We start from the raw sequence: 27746 nt of genomic DNA on the forward strand, positions 1-27746 counted from the left end.
CTACAGCTTGACCTTTTGCCCCGTGAGTTTGAACCAGATCACGGCAATCAGATCTTCCTTAAACCGTTCCCAGGGGTTTCGGTTCAGATAGTAGCTGAGTTCGCGGAAGTTGTACATCTCGCCCCAGCAGTCTCGGCCCCATTCGCAGCCCGCCATGTTGACAACGAAGTCGCGATCGTTTTGGTTGTAGTGTATGCGCGGGTCCATACCGTTATCCGAGCAGGCTCCGTTGGGGAAGCTGTTGATCTTCCTCTGGGGGAGGAAGGCAGTGTGTTTGCGGATCCACGGTTGCGTCGTGTAAAGCTGTTCCAGGGCATCTTGCTCCTTGTGTTCCCACTCCATGTGTTTTTGTTCGTACGCGACCGGGTCCCACCAGATATCGAGCAGACGATCAGTCCAGTCACTGCGCCTCACGAAAAACGACCCCAGATTGAACCCTGAGCAGTCTTGTGGAAGAATGAGGTTGACAGAGCCGGGATTACCGTCCCCCTGTGCGTTTTGCGATGCCTCGTCCAGGTAGTTTCCCTTGAGTGGGTGCGAGATGTTTAGAGGGTTGTACTCGTTGATATCGCGGTAGATGTGCTTCTCGAGGTTGTTGAAAATGTGGTCTTGCAGAGAGTAGGAGGGCTCCATGACGAAAGTGTTCAGGTCGAGCCACCAAACCCTATAGATATCTGTGTTAGTGGGTGGTGGTGTGTGAGGGTGTCTGTGCATTGCATCGAAACTTACCACTCGGCTTTGGGATACTTCCTGAAACTGTTTCGTATGCTGTCTACTTTCTCCCAGCTTTCCCGCCATTCGTGGGCGTAACGTTTCTTGGTGCTCATGTCGATAATCTCGAGATCGTAGCCCCAGCGAGAGACGTACTTTCGCTTATTCCTCACGCTATCTCTCTCTATGGCCCACTCCCTGGCACCTTTCCACTCCATCACACCACCGCCAACATTGGCGGCAAGGATAATGACGAACTTTTGTCCGCCTCCGAGCCAAGTTGCTCTCCTATAGTGGTATCCCAATGCTGCCAAGTGCCATGTCAGTCGCTAGGAACGTTAAAAACTAGGGAGATTGTGCCTTACGAGTCAACCAGAATAGCAAATAGCAGAAGAGTATAATCGCAGCTATCAGCATGCGAATCTTCCATTTTCGGCCTATACGCGCCACGACACCCCGTATCCTGTCCAGCATCGGCGCATTCCATTTGTTGCGGCCCGGCTTGTCTTTCTCTGCGTATTGATCCGGGCTCACTTGGAAGGTAGGCAGGCTGCGGGATATGCGGCGCATATGGCGGGTGAAGAACCCCTGGTTTTGAGTTGAGAAGGAGGGATAGCCGGAGACCCCCTGGCTCTTTAATCTTGCGGACTCCCAAGTCACATTGCTACCGTTGGGTCCCGAAAACGAGGCCGTCGCTGGGCTCGATTGGCCGCTCGAGTTGATGTTCAAACCAGGAGAAGACCAACCACCACCGGGGATTGGGGAAGGACTTCGGCTCAAGGGCATATTTCCTGTGTTCGGGGTGCCTATCGATACAAGAGTGGTCTGGTTAGCAAGCATGCTTGGTTTGTCGCGCAGGGCAAATGGGCGCAGCAATTGTTGCGCACAATTGTTGCGACAGCAGAAGTTGAATCTGAAGGAACGGGTGCCATGGGAAGCCGCCAGCCGCCAATGGGGAGGGCCGCTTTTCCATCTTACCTGGTATGGGACTCAAGTTTGACGGGTTGAGTAATCGGGAAGAGCCCTGCGCAAGATTGTTGGGTCTGTTGACACGGTATCCGACAGCTGGAGGCGCGGCGCCAGAGGTCGAAGATCGTCTGCGGTGATGAGACTGCGCAGGGCTTGTGGTAAAAGCAGTCGACATCGCTTTGTCGTCTCTTTGACAGTATACGAGCCCACGAAAAGCGATTGTTGGCGGGTATCAGCTACAGGTGCTTGTATCTCGAACAAGGGAAGCAGGGGCTTAGACAGAGCCAATCGCACCTCGAGGCTCGAGCTGCAATGCAAGGTGGCTAAGCCCGTGTGGTGAATGGAAGGGTCCTTCTCCGGCTTTTGGTCGCCCAAAAAAAAGTAAGGTTGCAGGTGACAGAAGACTCGGTGTCTCAAGCGAACCCCCAAACAAGCAACGGCTGAGAGAGGGATGTAGCTGGCGGGAACGAGCTTTGCGCTTGCGACAATTGGCAGCGACACTGCGATTCACGACATAACAGATGTCGCGAATTACAGGAAGAAGGGGGAGAAAAAGATAATCGACGCTATCTTGTGCAGTTCTTCTTGAGCCGTTGGCAGAAATGACATGCGGGTCAGCAAAGCACACCCTCGCAACTGCAAATCTGTTATTCCGCAAGGGTGAGGTAGTGCCCCTGGCGGGATGTCTGGTGTCAACCTACCAGCAGCTAAGAAAATTGGAACCTTGTAATGCTGACCTGATAAGGTATCGAAATTGAAGATAGCGACTTGCCCAGGGCTACCTACATGTACAGTTGGGGAGCGACAGGCCTCAGCTGGTACAGCAGATGCGCCGCTATCGTCGCTAGTACAAGCCCCGGAGAATCGCGATGCTAAGGGCGGCTGGCGTTCAGAACGTTATTGGAAATTTGGATCACTTGAGTTAGAACACGCATACATCACACTTGGGTATTATGTACCTAAGGCAGAAGCTGACGCCCAAACCATATCGTTCATTAGACGATCAGGTCAAATCCCAATCGCAAGGGATGAGACCCCTGGGGACGTTTGCCAAGTCGTGCATATCATGTCCACTGTGTTGGATCTGCTGCCCTCAATTGCATGGGCACCCCATCACACCTACATCGTCTCATCCATCGACAGTGGGTAGGTTAGCTAGCTAGCTGCTGCAATTTTCGGAGATTCTGTCCAACCATGCCGCATCATGTTTGCCAGCTTGAACCCCGAGGCGCATTTTGTGTTCACAATCGGAAAGGAGATGTTTAGGTAGGTAGTCTCAGTAATGCCCATGTAGTCAGCTTCGTTTCTTACTTCTTCGTGTTTTCTTCGTTGACCCTCTCGCGCCCCTTCCTTGCCCAAGTGACCAGATTGTCGCGACCTCCCACATCTGCTTTAGCTTCAGGAAGGTCGATTTCCAAATAAGGGGCGCGTGTAAAATGAATTTGATGGCATGCCTATTACAAGCCAAGCCGCTTCGAAAGGGGGGGCAGTGGGGGGTCGGAACTGAAATACTCAGGCCTTGAAACCAGGGGGTCCAGAGCCTGTTGCGACTGCGACTCTCTGTCCCATTGAGCCACCCAAATCCTCTTTGCCGAGCTCCGTTCGCCGGTTGATCTAGAACTTGATGGATCGCATTGATGAGTTACGGAATCGAACACCACTTAGGTTACAGCGTTGACAATCAAAATGAAAGACAGCCGAGGAAGTCCCTGCCGGGTCAATTATTTCGTCCATCGCCATAATGCATGCAAAGTATCCCTCCTGATTGAAGCATGAATGCCAGCTTTCTTACTCCCGTTGTCATGATTACATGTATTGATCTCATTCCTGTGGTTTAAAGGACACATTGACATCAGATACGTTAGCGTACGATGTACACTTGCCACGTGCGTTCCTCAGGTAAACCACCTTCTAAGGTTAGTGGGTCCTGCATCGACAGTATAGTCGCTCACTGTCTACCAGCTCAGGTTTGTTGATGAAGTCATCCGACTCTGACACATAGTGCATGCATGGCAACGTCCGTACAAAACTTGCCTGTCATAGGAACTCTACATCCGTCATGGGATTCGCGGGTTGACGAAGTCGCAACCAGCATCTACGACAGGTTGTCAATATTACGTTGCGAATATCGCAATGTAGGCCATATTAGTCAGTCTTTACGACACTGCTGTTTGGAATATATGCATCGGCTAAGAGAACCAGGCGTATTTGTATGTCCCAGAAATCGGTAATTGGTAAATTTGGCACAAGGCAAACAGACTGGTGTCGCAATATGAGATAGGTATCCTGTTGATATTGCAACCGTCGACCCAGTTGTAAGCCTGGGGGTCTCCTCATGGCGACTGGCCTGCTTCGAAAACATTCAGACCGCAGTTTTCGATCAAGGTTGATTTATTGTTCGATTGGTACCTACCTACTCGCAATGGCCCTCGACGCAGAATCGTTTGGTGCTTCAGTGTTACACACATCGATTGGTAAATACAGAAACAATCATTTGCTCCTTCCCATAATGATATCTCAAACTGGTTTGAGAAGCAATAACCACAAACCTCACTTTTGAGGCATCACCACCTTGATTCACAAACAAGCCAATACTTATTTCTATGTATCTGCCTCGTCTCCAGAACAGTCAACACCAACTTAGAAGTTGCTCAAACTCGTTAACGCAGCACAACCGGCATCATGAGTTCTTGGGGCAGAGGTCTGCTTCAGTCCGACGACGACTACAAGATTGCCGAGGAGCTGGGCGCTATGTTTGGATGCGACATCCTATCATTCACGCAGTCCCAGAGAGCTGTGATCGTCCAGAAGATGGAGACCGACGGCCTTCTCTCCCGAAAGTTGGAGAAGATCCTCTCGCCGCAGTTCGTGCCCCCGATCAGTCATCGGTCACGACCCCGTATGGCCATTCTCCTGGTTATCCTGGCCATGCGGCTGGGTGCCAGAGTGGATGCCGAGTACATGAATCTGATGCACACACTGGCGCCTCACCTGCGCAACATGTTCGAGCAGCTTCAGCTCCTGACCGCCCTGGACGAGTACAAGAACAATGGCACGCCCTGGATCTCGGGCAGCAAGAACCGTGAAGAGACCGAGAAGGCCAAGAAGATCGGCAGGACCGCGTACGATGCAGGCGACGAGTTCTTCTACAGTGGTTTAGGGTATGTCCAGGAATCGCCGCCTTCTCAAGCAGTCGCCAGTACGAAGAACTGACATTAATGATAGTCACTCTGCCGACGAGAAGCCTTCTTCGCACACATACAGCAAGTATTGTTGGGCATGCAGAGACGATGGGGATGAGCTACTTCGTTGTGCTCGATGTAACATGGCCCGGTATGTGTTCAGCAAACACCTGCAAAGGATGCAAGTAAAGCTCCTACTAACATGATAAGTAGCTACTGCAGCAAGAACTGTCAAAAGCATGACTGGGATACCCACCGAGTCTTTTGCGAGCCGCTGGAGCCACGATCAGTAGTAAGTTCAATATACCCTGATCAGCGTCGATGAACCAAAGCTTACTGAGCACGGCAGGAGATCCCCGATCCTGGAGCCACCATTCTCGAAGAGCATCTATCGCAACCTAAACCAACAAGCTGAATATAAGATCCATTGTGCTCCCTCCACACACATGGGGCAAAGTATAGACGGCGATGGCAATCATTCGTTACGGAAGTTTTACGAGAATAAGCTGGGTGGCCAGAGGTATTTGGTGTCCATTACTCATCGAGGCCAGGCATGCATCGAGTTCTGCAGAGTAGCTACTAATATCAGGTGGTTGCCACACTATACATTGTCCCAGTCGCATTCTATGACCGATATCGTCTCGATACATGGTGTTCGAGTAATAAGTGAGGCGGGTATTTTCCCAAGGACTATTAAGAGTTATCACGTATAAGTTGCTTTTCCTACCAGAATGATCCATTGATCACACTGAGTACCACGCCCAGGTTCAACCTAGGTGCGCAGTCACCAAAAGCCGTACTCCAAGATAATACTCTGCGGCGTCGTGTGTAAGGAGCCGAGAGTACCAAACCATCACGACGTCAGGCACATCCGCTTGTATGCATTGGCCCATTCGTCCGTGAGGTATACAACCGGGAGTCGTGTATGGTGCCTTGAAGCAAGGTGGCAACTATTGTTCGTGTGACAAAGTGCTTTCCTCTCGTGTACCTACTTGATCGCGCGATCTTTTCGTGGTAAGCAAAGAATTGTATACGACTAGCGATCAAGGTTGGAAGTAGAAGGCAAGGAGTCAGTAAGAACAAAAAGACGTGGATGATATCCGATGGTCAACATTGACTGGCAATAGAATGCTTGCGGCTGACTAGACATTGAGCGCTACTCGTCCGAAGCGAGCATGGATTGATTGGATTGATCAGGGTTACCAAAATAGCATGCAGACTTTAGACTGTCCATCGTTGCATGAACTTGGAAAGCCACTAGAAAGGCATCGGATAGATGAAGGATCGCTGTTGAAGATCAGCCGAGTCGTGGGAAAAATCCAACCGCCGCCGCCCGTCGTAACCGGGTTGAGAATCACCAAATCTAGAACTGTCGATGGCAAATCATAATAGGGCCATGTATGATTAGGGGGAAACAGGAGCCTCAAACTGAAATGTTTCGTTTGATGTTTCAAAGAAGAGCGCCGTCGACCAATCCTCGCGCGGGCTGGCGGGTAGACCAGGACTGGGCCGACTGGCAGACTGGGGTCAGTCGCTGGACAAGCGACAAGGGTCCGGACATGTGGCGCTGAGGGCATGCTCCCCAAGTCCAGCCTAGCCAGCCCAGCCTATTCCGGGCTCTTTTTTCTGCGCTGACCAGCAGCCAGCAGCCCGCCATCCCGGTCGTTGATCCAAATTGGAACATCGGCCAGCCTTCGATTGGCTCCTGCACGTTCCTACCGATTCCCACTTGGGGCTCGTTCGTTTGCCATCACATCCTGACTGACATCCACCTGCCTCCCCATTGTCCTCCCGCCGTACCACCATCTTGTGTTTGGCATTCTGCTGGCTGGACGGCGCTGTTCGTCGTCGCACATCCTCCCACCCACTGACTGACCCAGGCTCCAGAGAGATCGTCCCGGAGCCCATGCGGCGCATAACTGTTCCAGTTATACGATCTTGCTCAGTCCTCTCTCCCGGGGCCTCCCTTGCAAACAAACCCTCCGCCATGTGACTGTATACTGTTCGTCTTGACTCGAAACCCTGCTCTCAGGCTTTCACTGGCCCTCACAGCTGCTGCTGCCGGCTCCTATGCAATTTTAATCTTATTCAGCACCCATGCGCTTTGCTCGACGGCCCATTGTGGCCCCCAAACATACAATATCCGTACGCAGTAGTAGCTGCCTTGGCCACGATTGGCTGTGGTGATAGCGTGGTATCAGGAGCCACTCCGTGTCCTACAGTAAACGGGAGCAACCCCCGGGAAACAGGAACCACACACATTCCCCCCGGTGGGTCAACAATCCAATCCATCGATGGATGGCAAGCTATGTGGTGTGTGAGTCCTACTTACATATAATGCGAGTTGCCTTGTTCCTACACCCGACCCCCTTTCGTGGCATTCAACTACAGAATCAGTATTTTGTACAAAAGGCCCCCTCGTTCCTCGGCCGTACTTCGCCTTCACTTGCTTCCTTTTCCTATTCAAGACCTCCGGAGGTTCGTCTTACTCGGTACTTACCCAACCTTGCCTCACTCTTTTGGCTTCTGCGGTGTACAATCAAGTCCTTCTTTGTTGACTTGAACTCTGGCCCTTCATTGTCCTGTTCCAACTTTAGGCCGGGATCCAGCCTCAGGCTCTTCATTGTTCTGCCTTATAAGTTTGAGTCCAGGTGGTTCATCAGGAACAACCATCCTTTCCCAGCTTGGATTCCTTTGACAGGTCATTCACTTATAAACACCTTCTTACGCTTCATCGAGCCAACGCTTGACGGCTGTTGAACAACTTCCTTCTTCTTCTTCTCTATCGACTTGAAATTGCCTGGCGCATTCTGAACTCGAAACGCTCTCTTCCCAAATATACCCGATTTTTTCCATTCTCAACACCATTTGTCTTGTTATCTGCAACCTCGCAAAATGTCTCTGTCAAGGTCGCTGCTTCTCACAGCCCTGCTGTCCCTTGGTGGATTCGGCAGTGCAGCCAGCAGGAACTCGTCTCAGGGGGCCTACTCGCTACAGGACAACTACGACTCCTCCAGCTTCTTCAAGGGCTTCGACTTCTTCAGCGCCGCCGATCCCACCAACGGATTCGTCAAGTACCACACAGCCGTAGACGCGAATGCGAAGTCTCTGGCAGGCTACGCCAACAACGCCATCTTCCTCGGCTCCGACTCCAAGGTCAAGACCCCGGCCAAGCCGGGTCGCGACTCCACTCGTGTCGTCTCCAAGAAGAGCTACACCAAGGGTCTCTTCGTCGCCGATATTGCCCATGCCCCCGAGAACTCGTGCGGAGTGTGGCCCGCCTTCTGGAGTGTCGGGCCTAACTGGCCCAACTCGGGAGAGATCGACATCTTCGAGGGCGTCAACTCGGCCAAGGCCAACACCATGACGCTGCACACCGGCCCGGGCTGCTCCTTCAAGAAGCAAGGCGATTGCAAGGGAAACCAGGGCTGTGGTGCGAACGCCACCGACACCAAGTCTTTCGGCGCCGGCTTTAACGCCATCGGTGGAGGCAGCTACGCCATGGAGTGGACTTCCCAGGCCATCAAAGTCTGGTTCTTCCCTCGCACCGCCGCCATGCCCCAGGACGTCGCACCGGGGAATCCGAACCCTTCCACTTGGCCCGAGCCCATGATCGAGTTCTCCGGCCCTGGCTGCGATATCGACTCTCACTTCAAAGATCACCAGCTCGTCTTCAACACGGCCTTCTGTGGCGACTGGGCCGGCAAGCAGGAGGTCTGGAGCCAAGACCCCGTCTGCTCGAAGCTCGCCCCGACGTGCGAGGAGTACGTGTCGAACAACCCGGACGCCTTCAAGAACGCATACTGGCTGATCAACTCGGTCAAGGTCTTCTCTCAGGGCGGTGCCGCCAACCAGACTGGAAGCTACCCTACGAAGCGAAGTGGACTCATCAAGAGCCGACACTTCAGGAATTAGGTTTCTTCTACTTTTCTTCTACTTGAGCAACACGGTATGCGCGGCGTTTCATGGTTTAGGCGGTAACGAAAACACACATCTCGGCGGATCAATTTTGAGCCCAGATAGGATTTGGATGGATTGGACGGCAAAGGATTTTCTCTAGTTTGATCATTTGGTTTTGGGTCGTACATTACATTCTCCTGTATATACTTTTACATCTGCACATACAATGCACTTGCACTCTGATTGGTGCCTTTTTGATTGTTCTACAGAATTTTCTTCCATTAGTACTCGCTCGTGACACTCCATGTAACGTCAATTGGTGTCGTTGTACAGTCTCTGCATCACATATGGACGGCACCTGTCACCAGTGCACCGTTGCACCCAAAGTTTGGCTTCCTGATTTGATTTACACATTAGACTACTATATATCATGACGTTGCACTAAAGAACCCATAGTGCTGCTGGCTGTGTTTCCCGAGCTGCGTTGTATTATGTATTCTGGCGTAAAAGGACTTTGTGAGTAAGCATACACACGTGTTACCGGGCTGAAATAGGTAACGGTATCACTTCTCGACGTGTTGTACGACGAAGTCAATAACAGGCTGGATGTAGTCGTACCATCCAGGAACAGAGGGATCCTAGTTGAACGCAAACGTCCAAGCAATGCAATCGTCAGCAAACACAAACCCGCTCGTTTGTTCATCACGCCGGCCTTGGGTTACCACCCCCGGACTTTTGACTACTCACCGTGTACACCTGGTCAAAGACGTGCGGCTCGTCCGGCTCTACCGACACGATAGTTTCGACGCCGAGGGCCTGCAGCTTCGCGGCGAAACGCTCCGTCTGGCCCAGGGGCACCGCGGTGTCCGCCGAGCCGTGTAGGAACGCTGTGGGCGGGTAACGTTTGGCCCCGCTGACATAGGGCTCCGTGTCGAGGATCTGCATGGGGGAGACGGTGCGCGCAAAGGCCTGGACCTTCTTTGCTACTTCTTCTTCCTCCTCGTTGTCGTCGCTGTCACCGGCGGCGAACCGTTCCGGGTGCAGCATCGCGGCGTAGGCGGACCGGTGCCGCCCGCCCAAAGGGCCATGTGGACGAGAGGTAGCTGTGCACGGCGGCCTGGAGCCGCGCGCGCTCGGTGAAGGGGAGGGCAGACGTCTTCCACGCGGCCGCGATCTGGGCCTCGCCCTCGAGGACCTGGCCGCCGGAGAAGAGCGCCGCGGAGACGGCGTGCGCCGGGTCGCGGTCCTCGCGGATGACGGACAGGATCTTCTCCTCGGAGAACTCCTGCTGCAGCGGGTCGGCCTTGTCCGAGCCCCACGCCGGGTAGGCGCTTTGGTCGACGGTATCTAAGAGTCCGTGGTCGAAGAGGTCGACCAGACCATAGACGTCAACGACGGCGCGTGGCGCGGGCTCGGGGAGCCGGGTCGCCATGTTGGTCACCATGAAGCCGCCGGCCGACTCGCCGGTGATGACGTACCGGTCGACGTCGACCTTGTCGTGGCCGCCGAGGATGGTGGGCAGCTCGCGGCGGCACCAGGCGATGAAGTCGACGCAGTCCTCGATGCCGGCCTCGAGGTCGACCTGGGGACAGAGGCGGTAGGAGTTGGAGACAACGTGGTACCCCAAGGCGTGGAAGCCCGGGATGAGCCAGGAGAGCGGGGCGAAGTGGTTCCCGCCCACAAAGGCGCCGCCGTGCGTCCAGGTCACAAAAGGGCGTGGTTCGGGGGTGGTGGCGGTGTCGGGTGCCGGCCAGACCCGCGCGCCCAGCTCCACGCCGTGCTCGGTCTTGAAGACGTGGTCCGAGAAGCCGTTCGGGGCAGGCCGGGCCCTGCTGAGGGATTCGGCGACATCGGCCCGTTTGCCCTTGAAATCTTCCGGGGTGATCACTTTGCCGATGATCATATTGACCAAGTTTGTAGCGGTACTAGCAACTTTTCACGGCTTTGCATATATATATACCACGCTTTCGAAACGGAAAGGAGAAAACAGTTCAATTGGATTTGCAAAGTCCCCTCTTGGTATGGTAAGGAAATCTGATGGCGGGACACCGCTTTTATACATGTGCCTTGTAGGTGCTGCCTAGGAAGCATACCAGAAGTGTGTCACCCAATGATCACGAGGAGGGAAGTGAGTGCTGCGGGGACAATCCTTCCCTTTCCTAGACGCTCGAATTGTCGGATAGGGTATCATGCAGCATTCGTAAGCTTGTCCAGGCCGGTGACTCAAATGGACGGTCAAAAAGCCCGGCGGACTTCGAACGAGCCAGTCTGGCGTCGGTGAATACGGCTTGCGGCCCGTCTGACCATGGTGTATCGGTATGTAAGTATGCAATTGCCTGCTACTGGACATGCGCCGGTGGTCACAAGAGCGACATGCCATTTTGTATTTTGGGGGAAAGATGGAAGCGACGAGCACAGGGAAGGCCGCTATGCCTGCCTCACTTATTATAAACCACAACTGGTCAATTGACGGTTCGCTAGCACGAGCAACATAGCCACTAAACCAAATATACGGCTGATCGGTACAGATGATCTTCAACAACAGCAACAACGACGAAAAAGAGACCAAAAGCCGATGACCAGGCGCGGGGGCGTGTATTTTATGGGGACGAGCCGGGGTATGAAGCAACCTCACGTCTCGGCCTCCCCTGCGTACAACTTGAGACGTGAAAAGGCCTCCGTCCTGGTCTCCATCGGCCGAATGTCCACCACCTAAAAATGAAGCTTATTCTGGACTGTCCCCACGAACCTGCCACTCTAATATCGTCCAAGGAACCATGTTCGTCCCAAGATAACGGGCAGCCCCGGGGGTGACGCTGTGTCGCTCAGTGCCATGCCATTGGTCCATAGGCCCAGCTCCTCCCAGAAACGAGGGAACAGGGCAACGGTCGATGAAGATCGTTCAAACTCGACCTGGATTTTGGCCCAAGCAAGTGGACAAAGTCCTGTCTTGTCAAAGCTTTCTGCAGGGCTTGATGCCTGTCTACGGGGTGCAGCTGCTCCTTCGGACGGGGCTCCTTGACGCCCATCTAGGGCTCAGAAGTGGTAGCGAGGCCTTCCTGGGAGTTCCTCGGGCCCTCAACTTGAGTATCGTATATAACAGCCAGCCAATCCTGCCATAGGAAAGGTCTTGCCTCTGCTCTATTACATACCTCTCCAATAAACATCACCATTTCCATTCTCCTTCTCTTGCAGCTGTGCTGTTATTACTAAGTCCACTGTATTGATTTGCTGGTCACTTCTACCCAACTATCACTCTTTTCGGATCTATCAATTTGCCCTATCATCACCATCACCATGTATATCACTAAGTTTGCCACCATCCTCTCCTTGGCCGCTGTGGCTCTTTCTCTGCCCACCGGCGAGGTCCAGAAGCGTGCTTTGACAGTCCGCCCCTATACCGACTTCCAGATCTCCAGCGGCACCGCTGGCAATGCCCTGGCCGAGGCTCAGGCCAAGTTCCCTGTAAGTCCAAGTGGTCTCGATTTGCCATTGTGTATACCATAGGTAGTCTAACCATATCATATCCAGATTGACACAAGCGACCTCGCCAGTGTCTCCAAGGGCGACCTGGCCATCATCAAGGCCGCCCGGGAAACTGCCGAAGCTGCGGAGACTGACGCCTTCAACAAAGAGGTCAAGGCAGCCAGCGGCACGGCGGCCGACGCCCTGCAGAACGGCAAGATCAAGAACAAGGTCCTGAAGCTGTACCTCGAGACCGCCGCCCTGCAGATCCAGCAGGCCCAGGACGGAAAGGACAACCAGGCCAAGATTGACAAGGAGCAGAAGAAGCTCAACACCAACGTCACCGCGGACAAGAAGGCTGCCGGCCAGGCAAGCCAGAGCGTGAAGTTCACCGGCGATGTGAAGCCCAAGAATTAAAGTAGATAGTGCACTAGGGAGAGTTGGTAGCTGGCATCAGACAAAATTTAATCAAGGGCATTGGTGCTGGTAAATTACTTCTAAGTACATGTGAACAGATGGTGAGATAAGGGTGAAGCCAGTCAGCCATTTGTAAAGTGTGATCAATGGCATTCACAACGCACCATATTTTGTGTTGTCTTGAGCTCATTGTTTTCTTGTTCCTTCGACCTTGACCCGCTTAAAATCGCCTAGAGCTTTTCAAACGCGTACAGTCCAGTCCAGTAGCTGAAGTACTCGAATGATGCCCCCATTCCCACCCTTCCCTCCACGCACGCCGAACTTGCAGCCATTGCAAACCGCAGCCAGTGGGACAACAACAAACCAACAATCCTCTGCAACAAGGCGCCCATCTTGAATGAGCTTTCCCTTCTCACAGAAAAATCCTCCAGCCAGGTCAAAGAAAAAAAGCCCCCACGAATTCCAGCTCGGCAACTTCTGTACCCAAGGAGTCCAGATCATCGTGGTAAGTCCCTCTCAGTCTTCTCAACTCCTCGTCACTACCTATCTATCCTCGTCTGATGATCCCATTACTGTACCTCATCTTGACTCAATTCCTAATTGTATTCATCACGTACTACTCGGCGTTGACCAAAATTCACATTACTTCGAGTCCTCAACTGAGGGTACCCTCCCCCCTCCTTCTCCCTCTCCCCTTCACCTTCACTTTGACACCTTTTTGCATGCATAATCTCTTCTTTCTGGCATTGATCAGGACTTGATTTTTCTTCAAGCTCTTACTAACTCCACGCAGCAGACAGGATCAAGCTCGATTTTTTCCCCTGTGACAATCGACCTCAACCACACCCCCTACCCTACAACAACCACGATATGCCACTCTGCCATCCTGTCACTACATCTTCTCGCTAGACAACTGCATCCCAATCAAATCCAATCCAATCCAATCCGAGCTTTTGTTCTTCTTGACAAACAACATGGCATCTGCTCCTACATCTTCTGCCTCCTCCACCAAGGGTCATCATCATCACCCTGGTCCCTCAGCCCCCTACCACCCCCAAGGCAGTCTACGTCAGCGTCAGCGTCGAGCCCTGCAACAGCGAGGAGACGCGCAAGTACTGGGCCGAGCGAGCCGCCCGCGCCAAGGCCGGCCTCGCCAACCCTTCTGCCCTCGTCAACCGCGCCAGCGGCGGCGAGTTCGACCAGGGCCTGGTGAACGCCATCCTGGCCGGCAAGGGAGAGCTGATCGCCACCACCGTCGACGGCGTGCGCCAGGACACCAGCGTGTCCGCTATGTCGGGAGCCAATGATGCTGCTGGTGACGATACCGTCATTCATCACGATGTCAGCGACTACAACACGACCGGCGACCTAAGCAACCCAGCTCATACCTGCCAGGCCACCGAGCCTTTCCCGCTCATGCAGTCTGTATCCACAGGCTCTGTTCTCCGCTCCAGCGACCCCTTCGTTGACAAGCACACCACCACCAGACGGGCGTCTTCCCAACGGACCCAGTACCGTCTCCCCCTAGACAATAACGTTGGTCCCTACCAACCTGGTTCATCTTCTTCGTATCCCCCCGCCACCAGCTCTTCCAACGACCACGACATTTTCGTCGGCGGCGAGCCGGGACCAGACGTAGGACACCGCTACCGCGGAAACAGTCGCGTGAGCCGACCCAGCACCCCCACGACGTCGGCCCCGGACGACGGCTCCCACAATGTCCACCCCGCCGGCGCTTCGCGCCCCTCCTTCTCCATCTGCACCGTCTCGCGCAGCGGTTCCCGTTCTCAGACCGTCGTCAACAGCCGCCGCCCGTCCGGCGTGCGCCATAAAGACTCCGCCACGAGCCTACGCTCCAAGTTCTCGTCCCGAAAGTTCAGCACCGATGATGACAACGACCAGGACTGCCCCATCGTCGTGACCAACGCGCTCCACCACATCCTCTACGACGGCCCCTGCCGCCACTGCGAGACCAACCACTGCGCCTGCCTGATGCCCGACTCGCCCGGCCTACCCTCCACGGACGCGCCGAGCAACAACAAGTCGCGCATCGCCACCGAGGGCTTCTGCCGCCACTGCGTGCTGAACCGATGCTCTTGCGTTGTCGAAGACCCGCGCTGGGGTCTGCACCATGCGTCGAGCACCCTGCACCAAGCACAGCAGCAGAAGCAGAAGCAGGAGCAGGAGCAGGAGCAGGCGAACAAGGAGCAGACGAACACGGAGCAGGAAGGCACAAGCGCGCACGCGTCCCTGCGCATCATCAGCGACACGGGTACTGTCCGACACTACGCCACAGGACATGACGGTAGTCCCAGCAGCAGTAGCAACGGCAGCGAGGGTCAGATGGCCACAACCACCGCAGCCACGACCACGACTGCAACGGCGCCCACGACTCCGCCCCCTGCCTACCGTGCCCCCTTCAATCGTGCCGGCAACAACAATGACAACAACCGTACGGCCTATAGCAACGTCCACCCCGGAGACGACATTGAGGCGCAACAGCAGCGGGAGCCACGATCAGAACGATTCATCCGCGCGTGGCGCATCCGATACCAGTCCCACTCCCACACCCACTCCCGTGCCGACATACAACCGGCCCCTACGACACGCAACCTGGCGGTTAGGTTTTACTGGTGCCTGGTCGCCAGCGTTGCAGGCATCTTGATCATCGTCGGAGCCTGGTATTACTCGAATCACAGCGGTTACGCGCCGACGACTGGATAGGAAAGCCCAGAAGGTCCACACTGGCAATAATCGATTTGTTCGAGTACCTCGGGTACATAGCGCACGGCAAGTGCTTGGGCTTGAAGGCGTTCACCCACATGGCTGCTTGCTTGGGTGGGTAGCTAGCTGGATGACTGGGTTGGCTGTCAATAGCTGACCCCTTTTCCGCCTCACCTTTGTTCATGGGGAGTGTATTTGATCCTAGATTTCTTTCATATCGATCATGGAAACGTTGCCTGGTGAGTCTATGCTGTCCCTACCTAGCATCAAGATCTCCGGTAAGCTGACACATAGCCATCAACAGGCAACAATGATATCTCGTTTTCTTGAGGAAGTCCCGATGTTCTTCGCGTGAACTGCATGGCGTCCCTCTTCTTTCTTCCCTTCTCTCGTTTCTTGATGCGTTTTGTACACTATAAGTTCAAGGTCAGGGAATAGGGGCGATTTGCGATTTGATGAATTACCCGTCGGATTTGGTCTGCCCAAAGCAATGGCCGACGACAAAACGAGAAGTATGTAAACGAATTCGCGATTCTGGGTTGATGATGGCCCGGGAGGATAGCTCTGCCCATTGGCTTTGAGATTGGCCTGTTCGATTTGCGTCTGCCTTCGAGCCGCTGTGCGAAAGAACCCCCAACTGAGGCTCTGGTTCGCTACGTATCAAGAGCAATGAATAAAGATCGGATTGACCATAATAAGACTCTCCCCACAAGCCTGACTCAAAACATGATTGGGTGTCGCATCTAAATGTTTCTCAATATCTTGCAGAGGGCAAAGACACGGCTGCTGATTGGTATGGCGAGATCCCCAAATAACGTAAAGCCTGACGATAGCCAGTATCCCAGATGAGGTAGTACAAGGTCGGACAATCCGACAGGATCGTAAAATGATTCTACACGGCAAGTCAAAAACACGTCCTCTCTTGGGAGCGGTGTCTGGCGAACAAAGCGACAAAAACATGCATCTTAAGACAATAGCCATGTAGGCGGTGACCCGAGCTTTGCAGCGGGTTGCGATCGTATGGTAGGGAACTCACCGCAGCCATCTTTGTAGGCTTTACAAATGTACATGTCTCAAAAATATGGCTCCTATTCGTCGGTAAGGATAGTTGCGATTGGTGCGTGAGATGCGGTCAGCAAACATCAAAGATGCGTCCCAAACCTCGAAAGATTCTATGTGAGCCTGATAAACATGCATAGGCATAGAATCGGCATTGGTAGCTACCAGGCGAATATGGCCAGGTACAGACAAAGACACCGCTCAAAGGCTGCCAAGGTCGGTGTCCTAAACTCGCATGAAGGATATATAGCTGGACTACGGTTACGAGTTTTCGTTGTGCTCAAGGTCATCTTAAAGAAAACGGCAGGTCGGCTACCTCGAATATAACCCGTCTTGACTCCTTACCCTGGGCAGTATGAATTGCTTTGGCCCACCTCCTCGCAAGAAGAAATCATCAAGCAAGAAGAACAAGAGCAAGAAGTCTTCAGCAAACATGATGCCTGATCCGATCGACATGCTCTTGAACGAAGAGTTCGAAAGAGCCAAGGCGACCCGCAAGTTCGCCTACTTTCGTAGCTTCATGGGCAACTCCAGCGACCAACCTGCCTTCTCATTCCAGAGCAACTGGTGGGAGCCCAGTCACAACCTGAGTCGTAGTGAATGGGCTGCCCACCATGACGCCTTGAACGAGACCTTCGCCAAAACCAAAGAAAACGGTAGCAATCTTCAGTCGCTGAGAACGGTGGTGGACGAGATGCACGAGTCTCATGGCAGCCATGCCAAGAAGAACGGCGATGAACACGCCAGAATACTCAAGGCGCACGAGTTCCACGAGGCGCAGATGAAGAAACATGGCGACTCTCTGGACCAGATCCTGAAGATATCCAAAAGTCTAGACGAAGATGTCAAGAGAAGAAGGGAGCTGGAAGAGCAACAGCGAATGAAGGACGCCCTCAATGACTCATTCGAGAAGGGCAAGCAAGCACAGCTCGACGTTGACAACAAGAAAAGATGGGATCTGGAGGAACAGAAGCGCCTCCAAGAGGCCCTCTTCGAGTCCTACGAGAAGGGGAAAAAGGCGCAGCTTGAGGTGCAGGAACAATACACGAATACGCCACCGAGAGCAGCCACACCTGTAAAGAACATTGCCCCTCTCCCGAGAGTGGAAGCCCTCAGCGAACACATTTTGAACAAGATGCATCAGCGAGAGGAAAACGAGAGACTGGAGTCTGCTCATCGACACTGGCACGCCAACTTCGAGGACGACCGCGACAGAGCCAACCGGCGCGAGCGAGAGGAGGCAGCCCGGTTTGCACGGTTGATGGAGGAGGAAAGTCGGCTCCGGGCACGCATGGGCGCTGCTCACGAGGACACGATGCGGCAAGAGCGCATGTTTCCGGCTCCGCGATACCGTGTCGACTACGAGGACGAATCCCTCGAGCTCGGTGCGCCTTGGGGCAACGATATGGCGGATAGACGGCCGCCGCAGCGGTACAGAGTCGGAGGAGGCCGCCGGACACATCCACGATACTCGAGTGAGTTTGGGTACTTTCCTTGAGTGAAGTTCGGAGAGCTGGATGTTAGTGGTGTGCCAATATCGATTCATCCCTACCGACCTCTGTTTGTTTTGTTTGTCTTTGGGTGTGCTAGTCATGGGCTGCAGAGCTATGGTATGCTTAGGCACACCAAGGAAGAAGATACTACCTTTGTTGCAGCCTCAGTTGCACTCGCATTCCTATTCATTTCATTTGATGACGACGCTGCAGAGGACGCATCGCAGCGATGGTGGAGCCTGTGTTTTCCTTAAGCAACTTTGTGGGGGTTTGTCCAAAACATCGGGGGAAAGACGATCGAGCGGGATTTGCGTATCGGGTATGTGTGGAGTTGATGTCGAAATGTCAAAGTGCTTCCTGAAATGGGACAGAGCACCTGAGTTAGAAAATCCCAAGTCTGGTGTATTGCAAGAATTGAGTCCAATGTTCCTCGCCGATTGATTTTGGCACAAGAAGCTCGTGGTTCGTTGGACGGCCTCAGATGGTCTGTTCCGTTGCCTCTTCCACCCTTCATGTTTGCTTACATTTGACGTGCCTAAATGATAAGTGGCCTAAGTTGGAACCTCGGATCTCACCCAGCCCCACCGAAACATTGTCGCTGTTTATAGAGTCAAAAAGCCGCGACCGGCGCGATTTTGATATCGGGGAGATTAGCACCAGTAGGAGATTACATTCACGCTCCCCGATGGTGCTAGAAGCTCAGAAGAAGCGGTTCCCTCCAACTTAAGGGAGAGACTGGCTCATCAAAGTTCCTGGTGTTGCTCCTTTTAGCAGGTATCGACGCAATTAAGCGTTGTGGGGATGGTGCAAGAGGAGCTTGAGCCCTCATCTCTTCAGGTTCAGGGCGGAATCGAATCCAGCACTGTCCTGGTCATCTTATTGCGACAGCTAGACAGGCAGTAACAGGCCGGCAATCTGGCAGGTGGCAGGTCTAGAAGCAAGACCTCTTTTGTGAGAACTCCCGTTGCGGCACGAAAATGCTTTTGGGCAACACAAGCATGCCTATTGGTCCGGGGGTTCAAGGGGTGCGTTTCCGCTGAAGAAGATAAGAAACCTGGTCCTGTTTTTCTTGAAAATCCACGACAGGAAGGATGCAATTTGCCGAAATGAGCGGAGATGGGTATACGAGCGAGCGCGCCTCCCAGTAGACCTCAGGTAACCAAGCAAGGCAATATGGAAATGCCAGCCGATGAAAGGCAGCTGTGCCTGTAGACCCGTGAGGGATTCTGGAGACCCTCGACCGCATGCATCCAAGCATTGAAGGAATCATTCCGAGCATGCCTCGGGTGGCATCTCTAACGTTCAAGGTGAAGGATGGGCTTCAGGTGAGGTGAGGTGGTGTGGTGTGTTGGCTGAAGCCTCTGGAGAGCACACCCGAATATGGTGCGTGCAAGTGTGTTGGTCGTTGCTTCTGCTTCTGGTTCCTGGGCCGATTTTAGACTCACCTAAGCCCGCTAGGCCCGGCACTAATAAAGTCACTAAAGTCTTAAAAAGCCCGGCCAATCACTCAACTCTCATCCACATTTTATGCAGGTACGGTCAAGATCGCCAACTGTCAGTCAGAATGACTGACAATGACTGTGCCAACCCCCCAGCAAATAACTGGAACGTGGACACGGCGTAGCACAACGCACAATTTGCCGCGCTGTGCTACCTCGATATGCAAGGGACGTGGCGGATGATTCACCAGGTATCACAAACCTAGTTTGCAATCTACAAGGGAGGGAATCTCAAGATATACTTACCTCCTCCTCTTGGCCAGTAGGTCAGTAGGTACACTACTTTGATGGCAACTAGACGGGACGGCATCAACGGATAGCCCAGGCTAAATAAGGATGCCGCGTACTGGCTGGCTTTTAGCCCCTTCCCGTGCACATAGTAGCCCAGGCGAGAGTCGGATGGATACATACATGTTGTACTTATGAAATGTGATGCAGGCGAGAAGAAGAAGAAAAAGCATGTACTATCAAGATGAACCATCGCCAACGGTGTGGCTGTGGGACTGTGAGACTGGAAAGGGCAGAGAGGGTCCGTTCCGGGGGGGGGCCATGCGTTTTTCGCTCCCTTCCCTTCCCTTGATCCTTGCCTACTCGAGGAAACAACAGTCGATCCACCCTTGAGATGTTGGGATGTTTGGTCGCTTTGTGCCTTGTTTTTCCCAGATGGGACGGTTGACCGGGGATGTTGTTCTGCAGCGGCCACCATCATCGATGTAAAAAAGCATCTCGCTGCCGTTGTCGAATCTCATTCCGGCCGCCCCCTCTCTCACCAACTTCCAACCACCCACCACACTCATTCATCCTGCTGCTTCGACTTCCAGTCAACAGTCACTCTTTATAACCCGCTTCTCGCAAAAGACACAAGTTCCTTGCAATAGCACCTGCCCTCTTTTTTGACTGGACTAGATCTCGAGGAGAGAGATATCTGCCGTATAAGTCGCATAGTTGGAATTTTTGGATAAGCCGTCGCAACATCAACACATCGAAAATGCACGCCCCTTCGTTCGTCGTCCTGGCCGCTGGCGCCATGTCAGCCTCTGCCGCCTACATGGTCGAGGAGCCTCACTCTACTACAACGAGCACGTCGACCTTGACCCATCTCGTCACTATCACCAAGTGCAACCCGACGAACACCCTGTGCCCTCTGTACACGCCCACGACGACCCCGTCGTCCGTCGTCGTCAGCACTACTTCCTCCACCACTTCCTCCACGCCCACACCCACCACTTCCTCTACTTCCTCCTCCTACCCCGTCTTCACCCCGCCTCCGGCTCCCCCGGCCCCGGTCTCGTCCTCCTCGTCCGCGGTCGTGTCCTCGTCTTCCTCGTCGCCGGTCCCTGTGTACTCGGTCAAGTCCTTCCCGGCTCTCAACAGCACCACCCCTGCTGCTTTCCCGACGGCCTACTACAACACCACCACGCCCAAGTCCACCATGGCCTCTCCCACGCCTGCTACCCTGACCTCGGTCGCGGCTGTTCCCTCTGAGCCTGCTGGCGGCAACAACGGTGGCAGCGGCTACCCCACTGCGCCTGCTCCCTCTCCCGTTCCCACTGGCGGCGCTGCCTCGCTCCAGGCTGGCCTCATGATGGTCATGGGTGCTGTCGCTGCTCTGGTGCTCTAAGCGCACCTCAGTCGCAAAGGGCGCATTTACTTGGGTCGGGTCTGCGAGACTGGCGCAAACCTGAGAGAGAGAAAAGAAGGATCGAGACCTCGTGGCCAACGACTTTAGGCGACGTGAGGTCAGGGGGTTGACAAACCACCATCTTGCTTTTCACATGCTACGGGGGTTTTATTATTCTTCCCGTACAGCGATCGATACCCGAATCACTTGGTTCACCACTTTCTATTCTTAATACCTTAATTTGTTCATGTTTAATGGGGATGACGAGACGCTTGGAGCACCAATTTACCGCGGGAGGCATGTTTTGGTTCAATCTTTACCTCTTACGAAGCACATGCCTGAATCAGAAAACCGGCATCGCCTTCCGATGGGATGACCACTTTTTTCCTACATACACCGACAAGAGCCTGTCGACATTCCCTTTGTGTCCAGAAATCATTAGACTTGGTGGTTAAAGGGGGCAGTTTGCGGGACCTGCGAATCATACCCATGGTATCTAGAGAATCTTTCGAAAAGGAGTCTATTCGGTTTCTATTTCTTGTCGCATATTCCTCACATAGGGAGGGTTCATGTTGGCATATCGAACACTATACAAATACAACTGGTTTATACTACTTCAAGCCCCATATTCTGTGACGCCGTCTTGCTATTCCATTTCGGTAACTACATATGTAGGTAGGAAGCGCATCATTGGCCATCGCGGATCCGTCTTAGCATCCAACATCCAAACTAAAGATTGACTTACAGACCGAGTTTACAGACCAACCCGTATATCCGTCCATACTCCACATTATGTTTCCGCTGTCATGTTTCAAGTTTCCCGGGGCAGCGCCTTGGCAAACGTGGAAGTTGGGGATGAGGGTGCTTGTGTGGTGATCAGCTAAAGTACTACTTCCCAGGCATCTTCCTTTTGGCCCCTAGAGAACGTGATGGAGAAGTTCGTCAAGCTGCTAATCCATGCATAAGTAACTTGCCACCAAACTGTTCGGTACATACATCTCAGTTTGCCTTCGTTATCCGTTCGTCATATTCCACCCATCCTGTAGCACTTGCATGGGCGAGGCTGGTTCCCGTCCTCTAATACTGATGACATCCCTTAGGTAAACCAAGATTAGCATTTTCCTTTACGGCACTCTGTGCAAAGACGACTCTTGTGGTCATCTTTTACTCTTTCCCCGCATCCGTGCTTGTCCGCGTGTAAACATGGGTAATCGGCATCCTGCATAGGAATCGCAAGAGGCGCGGCAGAGGCAGCTGTTTCAAATAGCCAGAGGCCGTCTTCGGTGAGGTCGTATGCAGGAGACACTTGCATGCCCACAGGCTCATAGCTTGCGCCAATGCCGGTTGTATCCATGCCAGCCACGCGCTCGGGGGACGTATTCGAGTAGACTCGTGGCAGTGGCATCGATGTATCTTTAGCCAAAGGGCGTAAGTAAGACTAGAAGGCTGTGTTAGCATGTCGAGCAGGGAGCTACGGGCAGGCCAAGATGGCCGAGGGGTTTGATATGTGTACCAACTAGTGATTGCCAACGACCAAGCTTGGATCTGAAGTCTTGGTCGAATGTGAGATCATATGGAAAATGATATAGTCTTTTGGGATTTCTGAGAAGTAAAAGGCTTTGCTCCTCGGCTTGATCAGTATCATATATTTATAGTTGGTTAGCCTAACCCGTCCCGCCTCCTCCCGAGCCGTATTGAAGCACCCGCGGGACCGAGGCTGTTTGCTGAGCTGCTTCAGTTCTGTTGCCACCTTCCATGTCGCTCCATCATGATCGTGGTCTAAGTCGAGATGTATATTCAGGTTCTTTCGCGGCAAGGGTTCTTGGTGCCGGCCAGCGGTCCTGTCAACCTGCATCCCAGGGTCCGTCGCCTCGGGTTGCCAGATGACGTGGAACGAGTAAGAGAGGCTGGCGCTTCCGAGGATTTCCCCAGGAACCTAGTGATTTAGGAGCTCAGATCCCATCTCATTGGATCGGATCTCGGTCATAGCTGGAAGACTGGTCGCTGGCCCCCTTGCCCTCCGGGGGGCAGTTGAGTTAGTCTTCGTCTCTTAGGAAGACAGTTATGGATTCCCTGCGGGAAACTGGGGAAAATCATGGCAACCCGGCTAGTTTCGACCATTAGGATGCTACCCTCGAAGCCCTCGTAGGATTTCGTATGCAGGAAGAATACCACACAACGAGTGTAAATGTGACAGGCTATATGCAACGTTTGGAACGACACTGCATGGCCCTTTTACACGAAAGTTGACATGCAGTAGACTCCGTCGGGCGGACTGGGCGTTCGGAACTCGCAGGTAAATAGACTTCTGACTTACCGTTCGGGTGGTCTCCTGGAATCGGACTGGATTTTGGGCTAAAGCTGTCGCTTGCACGACCAAAATTCCTCGCCCGGTTCACATTGCGGCCAAACCTGTCGTCCATCCGTGACGTGCTACAGACAGCTGTAGACGGGGTGGCAAGGAGCAGAAGGTCAAGCTATCCAGTCACTCGAAGTAAGTAAGTAATTTGGTCGGCTGGGACTGCTAATCTATGCCCCCGAAATGCAGCTACCACTCCGGTCAGAACAACCCTCGTCACACACAAGCTTAGCATAGCACCACTGATAGGTCCTCTTCGTTTACCCGCCATTCCGTGCCGCTACCACGAATATCGATGATACTCACCTAAACGGGGTACGATTAGCAGACCAAGCCATCGTATGACACTTGCAGTCGCCCTTGTCAATCAAGGCAGAATGCAAGCTTCCAGGCTCACATACGATGGCCCGACTCCCAACTGTACACCGGACCGCTGTCTGCAGGATGGACTGCCATCCACCCTACGTAGCTTGTGGTGTCCAATAGCGGCCTCTCTGGGAAAGGAGATCGGCCAGGCATCTGATTGCTGGCCAGTACCAATATCCTTCGAAGCTGTGCCGAGGCAACAGCTCGTCAATTTTCAGGCTACCCGGTGGGCCTACGAATGAATCTGCCACATGTAAACAGCTATACATCGACCTTCGTTACTAGAGATATAGGTACACAGTAGCAGCGTTGGGTAAGCTTCGTGATCTTGTGATCGTTAGTAGAAAAACGGCGGGTCAAAGACAATTTTCCAAAGAGATATGCGTGCCCCGGAGACATTGCTCGTCACGGGATGGGACGTCAACGCGGTGCTACTAGAACATCCATAGCCGAGCCGCAGCACCTAATCTGGGGTCGGGCCATGTTGCCCAACGTTGTTAGCTGGCAAAAAGGGTCAAGATGTGATTTGTGATAGGACCCAGCAGTTTGGTTTGAAGGACAGGGGTGTCTGCCGTAACGCCCATTTGTGTTGCTTTGTTTGCTTGCTTGCAGGTTGCAGCTGCACGACTTCAAGATTTGTGTATGTAGGTAGGTATGCACCGAGTACACATTCTTATTAATTGGATAGTATCCATAAAGTGTAGTGGTCAACCTGCCACGATCCATCCCGCCGAACTTTTCCGCTCGGTGTACCCCATGCAGCCTCAATGCAATCAGTTTTACATGACATACCATCTTCACCGGTCCCGTCAATCTTGTGTGTGGTATCACGATTTCGGTAGTTACAATGGCCGAGACTGTTGCGCCGGACGATGGGGGAACACAGGAAATCGATAATAATCGCGTGATGGTACCGTCAAGGACGTTTCAAGAGATCCTGCTCTATATTACTTCCCGAAGTTAGAGACAGACCGGTAAAGAGACCCCATGTAGACGCATATGCACGTTGGAAGATTAGCATTGAGGAGCATATGGTGTCTATTGGACTGTGCCATCGAGGTCTACGTAGGGTATTGCACAGAAGAGACGAGAATCGTGATGGTTTGCAGTAGCTGCTGTACGTGTCTTGCCGGCATGGTCTTGATGACTGGATGGATAGGCAGGCCCAGTCCATGATCTCCATGCCAACTCATGCGGAGGCGAAACTGCTTGCACGCCGCGATTTCTCACAAGGGCTTTCTCGCGTAAAGTCGGGGACAAGGAGATCCGCGATGGTACGGTAACAATGAGAACGGTCAGGATTTTGGCAAGTGGCACTCGCTCTTTATCCGTCATCAATCAGGGAGTCATGCAGGGCAACCACCGCGACATGGACGGCTACTTGGATCCAGCCACCTCCGCTCGATCGGCGTGCATATGACGGGAACCCATCAACTCAACTGGTTTGTGACAGACGCAGATGATGCCGTAGCTGAGAAAAGCTCAAGGGCTAATCGCTTACACAGACAGCGGTGGAATAACAACCCAAGTGGAACATTCGGTCAACGGGGCCTCTCTCGGCCATCCAATATCAACATGTGGCACCCATTCCATTTTTTTGTACTGCTTACAGGTTCCCGATCCTTCTTCTTATTAGAAAGGAATGGATGCTGGTCTGCGAACTCCGAACTGGGTTCGCTTGCTGTAGATTACCTAACCTTGGGTAGGGGCTATGGTCAAGTAGGGGACCCATCCTACAATCGTGACCCGTTTGTTTCCCCTAAAGGGCACTCCCTGTGCGGAAGGCAGGATTTAATAAATGGGGAAACTCAGGCTTGGATGGGACGCGATTTCCGAACCTGCCACCTCCCGGAGTTTCAACATCAACTCCATCCGTTGTTCAAGTGCAAGTGCAAGTGCAAGTGCGGGAGATGGTTGCTTGTTGCTTGTCGCTTGGCTTATTGGGAAACCACCGAGTACCACCATCAAGGTACGGGTATCGATACTGGACCATGAGTCGAGTAGAAGAAAGAGATACACGGAGTATTTCCGGCGGAAAATGAAGCGTAAGTAGGTACATAGTATACCTAGAGTAGAGGGAGGCTGACCTTAGGGTCACCGGGAAAATACACTGCCTCTAACAAGGATGCCATCTACATACTTAGGGTAGGAGAGGGGTGCATTACCGACCACGATTTTACGAATAGGAGACAGCCAGACTCGGTGAAAGTTGATGACCAACATGTCACCTGCTATCACTGATCTATTGGCTGCTCTGCCTTGCTGGCTGTTTGCACATGGCGTTCAATGCATGCACGGTCTGACGAAAGGGGCACTCATCCCCGACGAGATCATATCTCAGGCTTATATATAGTACATCGAGGTTCGATCCGGACCACATAACGCTGACAGACGGACCGAGGCCGAAGTGTGGGAAAAGACGTGTTGGAGTTCATGCCCATGTTGATCTTCCACGTTTCCATTGCTAAGTTAGTAGGTTAGATACCTTAGGTAAGTAAGTACGTACTTAATGTTCGTGACCTACATCGTTTTGGCAGTTGCCTCCTGCTCGCCCCTCCATTGCCGCTCGCTCGGGTGTCTTGGTACTGAGTATCTAGGTAGGTACATGTAGTCAAACACGGCAGGAACCATACAAGTGCTGCTCGATGGGCACTGTTCCTTCCGCACGTGTTGTCTAGCGCGCAAGTTCTAGCAATGCCCTTTCTGTAGGTACCTTAGGTATATGTATGTACTTACACTTGGAGATTTATGTTACAATTACCGCCTGTCGAGTCGCTGAGTTGGGCGCAACTAGCATCGCGTATGGTTGTGCGGCAGCTGGTGCCAAATCACAGGTTTCTGTGCCCGACTGCATCGTTGTCTTCATATCAACCCTATGAACTCATGTTCTATTGTCGAAGTGTCTACAAGGTCACCGCTTATCCTCTAGCATTGGGTGACAAGCTTGCTGGTCTTGAGATTCGGTCGCGATGGACAGCCCAGGAATGCATCCGTATAAACATGTCGTTTTCAGCCACCTCAAATCGTCAGCATCCCTCCACAAGAAGGAGTGTCATGGAATACTCGTGTGGGTAATCGAAAATGTGTAGTCGATACAATTGGGCTTGATGGCTAGCGGTGCTTATCATCTGGCACTACGTCCAGTGCTCACGACATTTGGTGAAACCGAGTTAGGTAGAACATCTGCTTGCCCTCATATAGGAACTCCAACATCCTGTGTATTTGTATCTGGCTCTAGATTGATTTCCCACCCTGATCATGTGATCATACAAGTGTCTTATATCTTTAACCCAAGCATGAATCAATACCACAGCCGAGTTCAGTGCTCAATTTGGCGGACGTGCCAGATTCTACGTGGCTATCATATGGAAATTGCCACGGAATGGTGAGCCATCGCACTGAAGAGCCGTTGGCCACGATGTCTTTTGACCGGCACTCCATACACAAGTGCCTTGGCCATGCAAACGCCCAAGGATATCACATCAGAGAGTCGCCATGGCTTCCTGCGATAACTCCTGGCAAATATTGTCAATAGGGCCTGAGCAGGAAGTCCACTCACGCCCATCGACAGATTCACATGAGTACAGACTCCGAGAAGTTAGTGTGCTGATATCAATTGATAGAGAACCATATCCGTACTCTTTTACCCACTCAACCCTTCGTGCCCCCTTATAACCATATAAATACCACCTTCTCTCACGACGCTTTGGATGTGCCCTCTCAACACTACCAAGCCCTTGCCTCTCTACCCTTTTCACCTTTAAAATTCCAAGTACTGGCAAGGTCCTTATAAGGTCCTTTTAAGGTGCTTGTTGGGCCCGGTCCAAAACCCACTGCAGCGCCTCTTCAACCTCCGGCATCTCTCTCTACGATCGTTGGACATCGTCCAAAGCACTGGTAATTGTCGTGCTTCTACGAGATACTGATGTGATATGCTCGGTTTTCGTGCTGCCCTTAAGAATCTAGGCCTGTCCATGCCTA

The 27746-nt window shown here is 53.0% G+C and overlaps 8 protein-coding genes across 8 annotated transcripts; 6 read left to right on the forward strand and 2 right to left on the reverse strand.

Moving 5' to 3' along the window:
- PG997_004790 (galactosyl transferase GMA12/MNN10 family protein) lies at positions 1 to 1497 on the reverse strand (the record flags this gene model as incomplete). Its single annotated transcript, XM_066809105.1, has 3 exons — positions 1 to 664; positions 730 to 1018; positions 1077 to 1497. 3 exons carry the CDS (start codon positions 1495 to 1497, stop codon positions 1 to 3), a joined length of 1374 nt encoding a protein of 457 aa, XP_066672723.1.
- A 2865-nt stretch (positions 1498 to 4362) lies between these two features.
- Positions 4363 to 5277, forward strand: PG997_004791 (uncharacterized protein; the record flags this gene model as incomplete). The annotated part of the gene is made up of 4 exons (XM_066809106.1): positions 4363 to 4841; positions 4906 to 5013; positions 5076 to 5154; positions 5212 to 5277. The coding sequence occupies 4 exons, from the start codon at positions 4363 to 4365 to the stop codon at positions 5275 to 5277; spliced, it is 732 nt and encodes a 243-aa protein (XP_066672724.1).
- Positions 5278 to 7757: 2480 nt separating this feature from the next.
- On the forward strand, positions 7758 to 8777 carry PG997_004792 (tat pathway signal sequence; the record flags this gene model as incomplete). The annotated part of the gene is made up of 1 exon (XM_066809107.1): positions 7758 to 8777. One exon carries the CDS (start codon positions 7758 to 7760, stop codon positions 8775 to 8777), a length of 1020 nt encoding a protein of 339 aa, XP_066672725.1.
- Positions 8778 to 9325: 548 nt separating this feature from the next.
- Positions 9326 to 10665, reverse strand: PG997_004793 (alpha beta-hydrolase; the record flags this gene model as incomplete). The annotated part of the gene is made up of 3 exons (XM_066809108.1): positions 9326 to 9400; positions 9510 to 9731; positions 9793 to 10665. The coding sequence occupies 3 exons, from the start codon at positions 10663 to 10665 to the stop codon at positions 9326 to 9328; spliced, it is 1170 nt and encodes a 389-aa protein (XP_066672726.1).
- A 1394-nt stretch (positions 10666 to 12059) lies between these two features.
- PG997_004794 (uncharacterized protein) lies at positions 12060 to 12644 on the forward strand (the record flags this gene model as incomplete). The annotated part of the gene is made up of 2 exons (XM_066809109.1): positions 12060 to 12227; positions 12294 to 12644. The coding sequence occupies 2 exons, from the start codon at positions 12060 to 12062 to the stop codon at positions 12642 to 12644; spliced, it is 519 nt and encodes a 172-aa protein (XP_066672727.1).
- A 974-nt stretch (positions 12645 to 13618) lies between these two features.
- On the forward strand, positions 13619 to 15368 carry PG997_004795 (uncharacterized protein; the record flags this gene model as incomplete). The annotated part of the gene is made up of 2 exons (XM_066809110.1): positions 13619 to 13658; positions 13708 to 15368. The coding sequence occupies 2 exons, from the start codon at positions 13619 to 13621 to the stop codon at positions 15366 to 15368; spliced, it is 1701 nt and encodes a 566-aa protein (XP_066672728.1).
- Positions 15369 to 16782: 1414 nt separating this feature from the next.
- PG997_004796 (uncharacterized protein) lies at positions 16783 to 17925 on the forward strand (the record flags this gene model as incomplete). The annotated part of the gene is made up of 1 exon (XM_066809111.1): positions 16783 to 17925. The coding sequence occupies one exon, from the start codon at positions 16783 to 16785 to the stop codon at positions 17923 to 17925; it is 1143 nt and encodes a 380-aa protein (XP_066672729.1).
- Positions 17926 to 20407: 2482 nt separating this feature from the next.
- PG997_004797 (uncharacterized protein) lies at positions 20408 to 21040 on the forward strand (the record flags this gene model as incomplete). The annotated part of the gene is made up of 1 exon (XM_066809112.1): positions 20408 to 21040. One exon carries the CDS (start codon positions 20408 to 20410, stop codon positions 21038 to 21040), a length of 633 nt encoding a protein of 210 aa, XP_066672730.1.
- Between the last annotated feature and the right edge of the window lie 6706 nt (positions 21041 to 27746).

The sequence above is a fragment of the Apiospora hydei genome (genome assembly GCF_038363865.1).
Source record: "Apiospora hydei strain CBS 114990 chromosome Unknown utg000004l_segment0_segment0, whole genome shotgun sequence".
Taxonomy (NCBI): domain Eukaryota; kingdom Fungi; phylum Ascomycota; class Sordariomycetes; order Amphisphaeriales; family Apiosporaceae; genus Apiospora; species Apiospora hydei.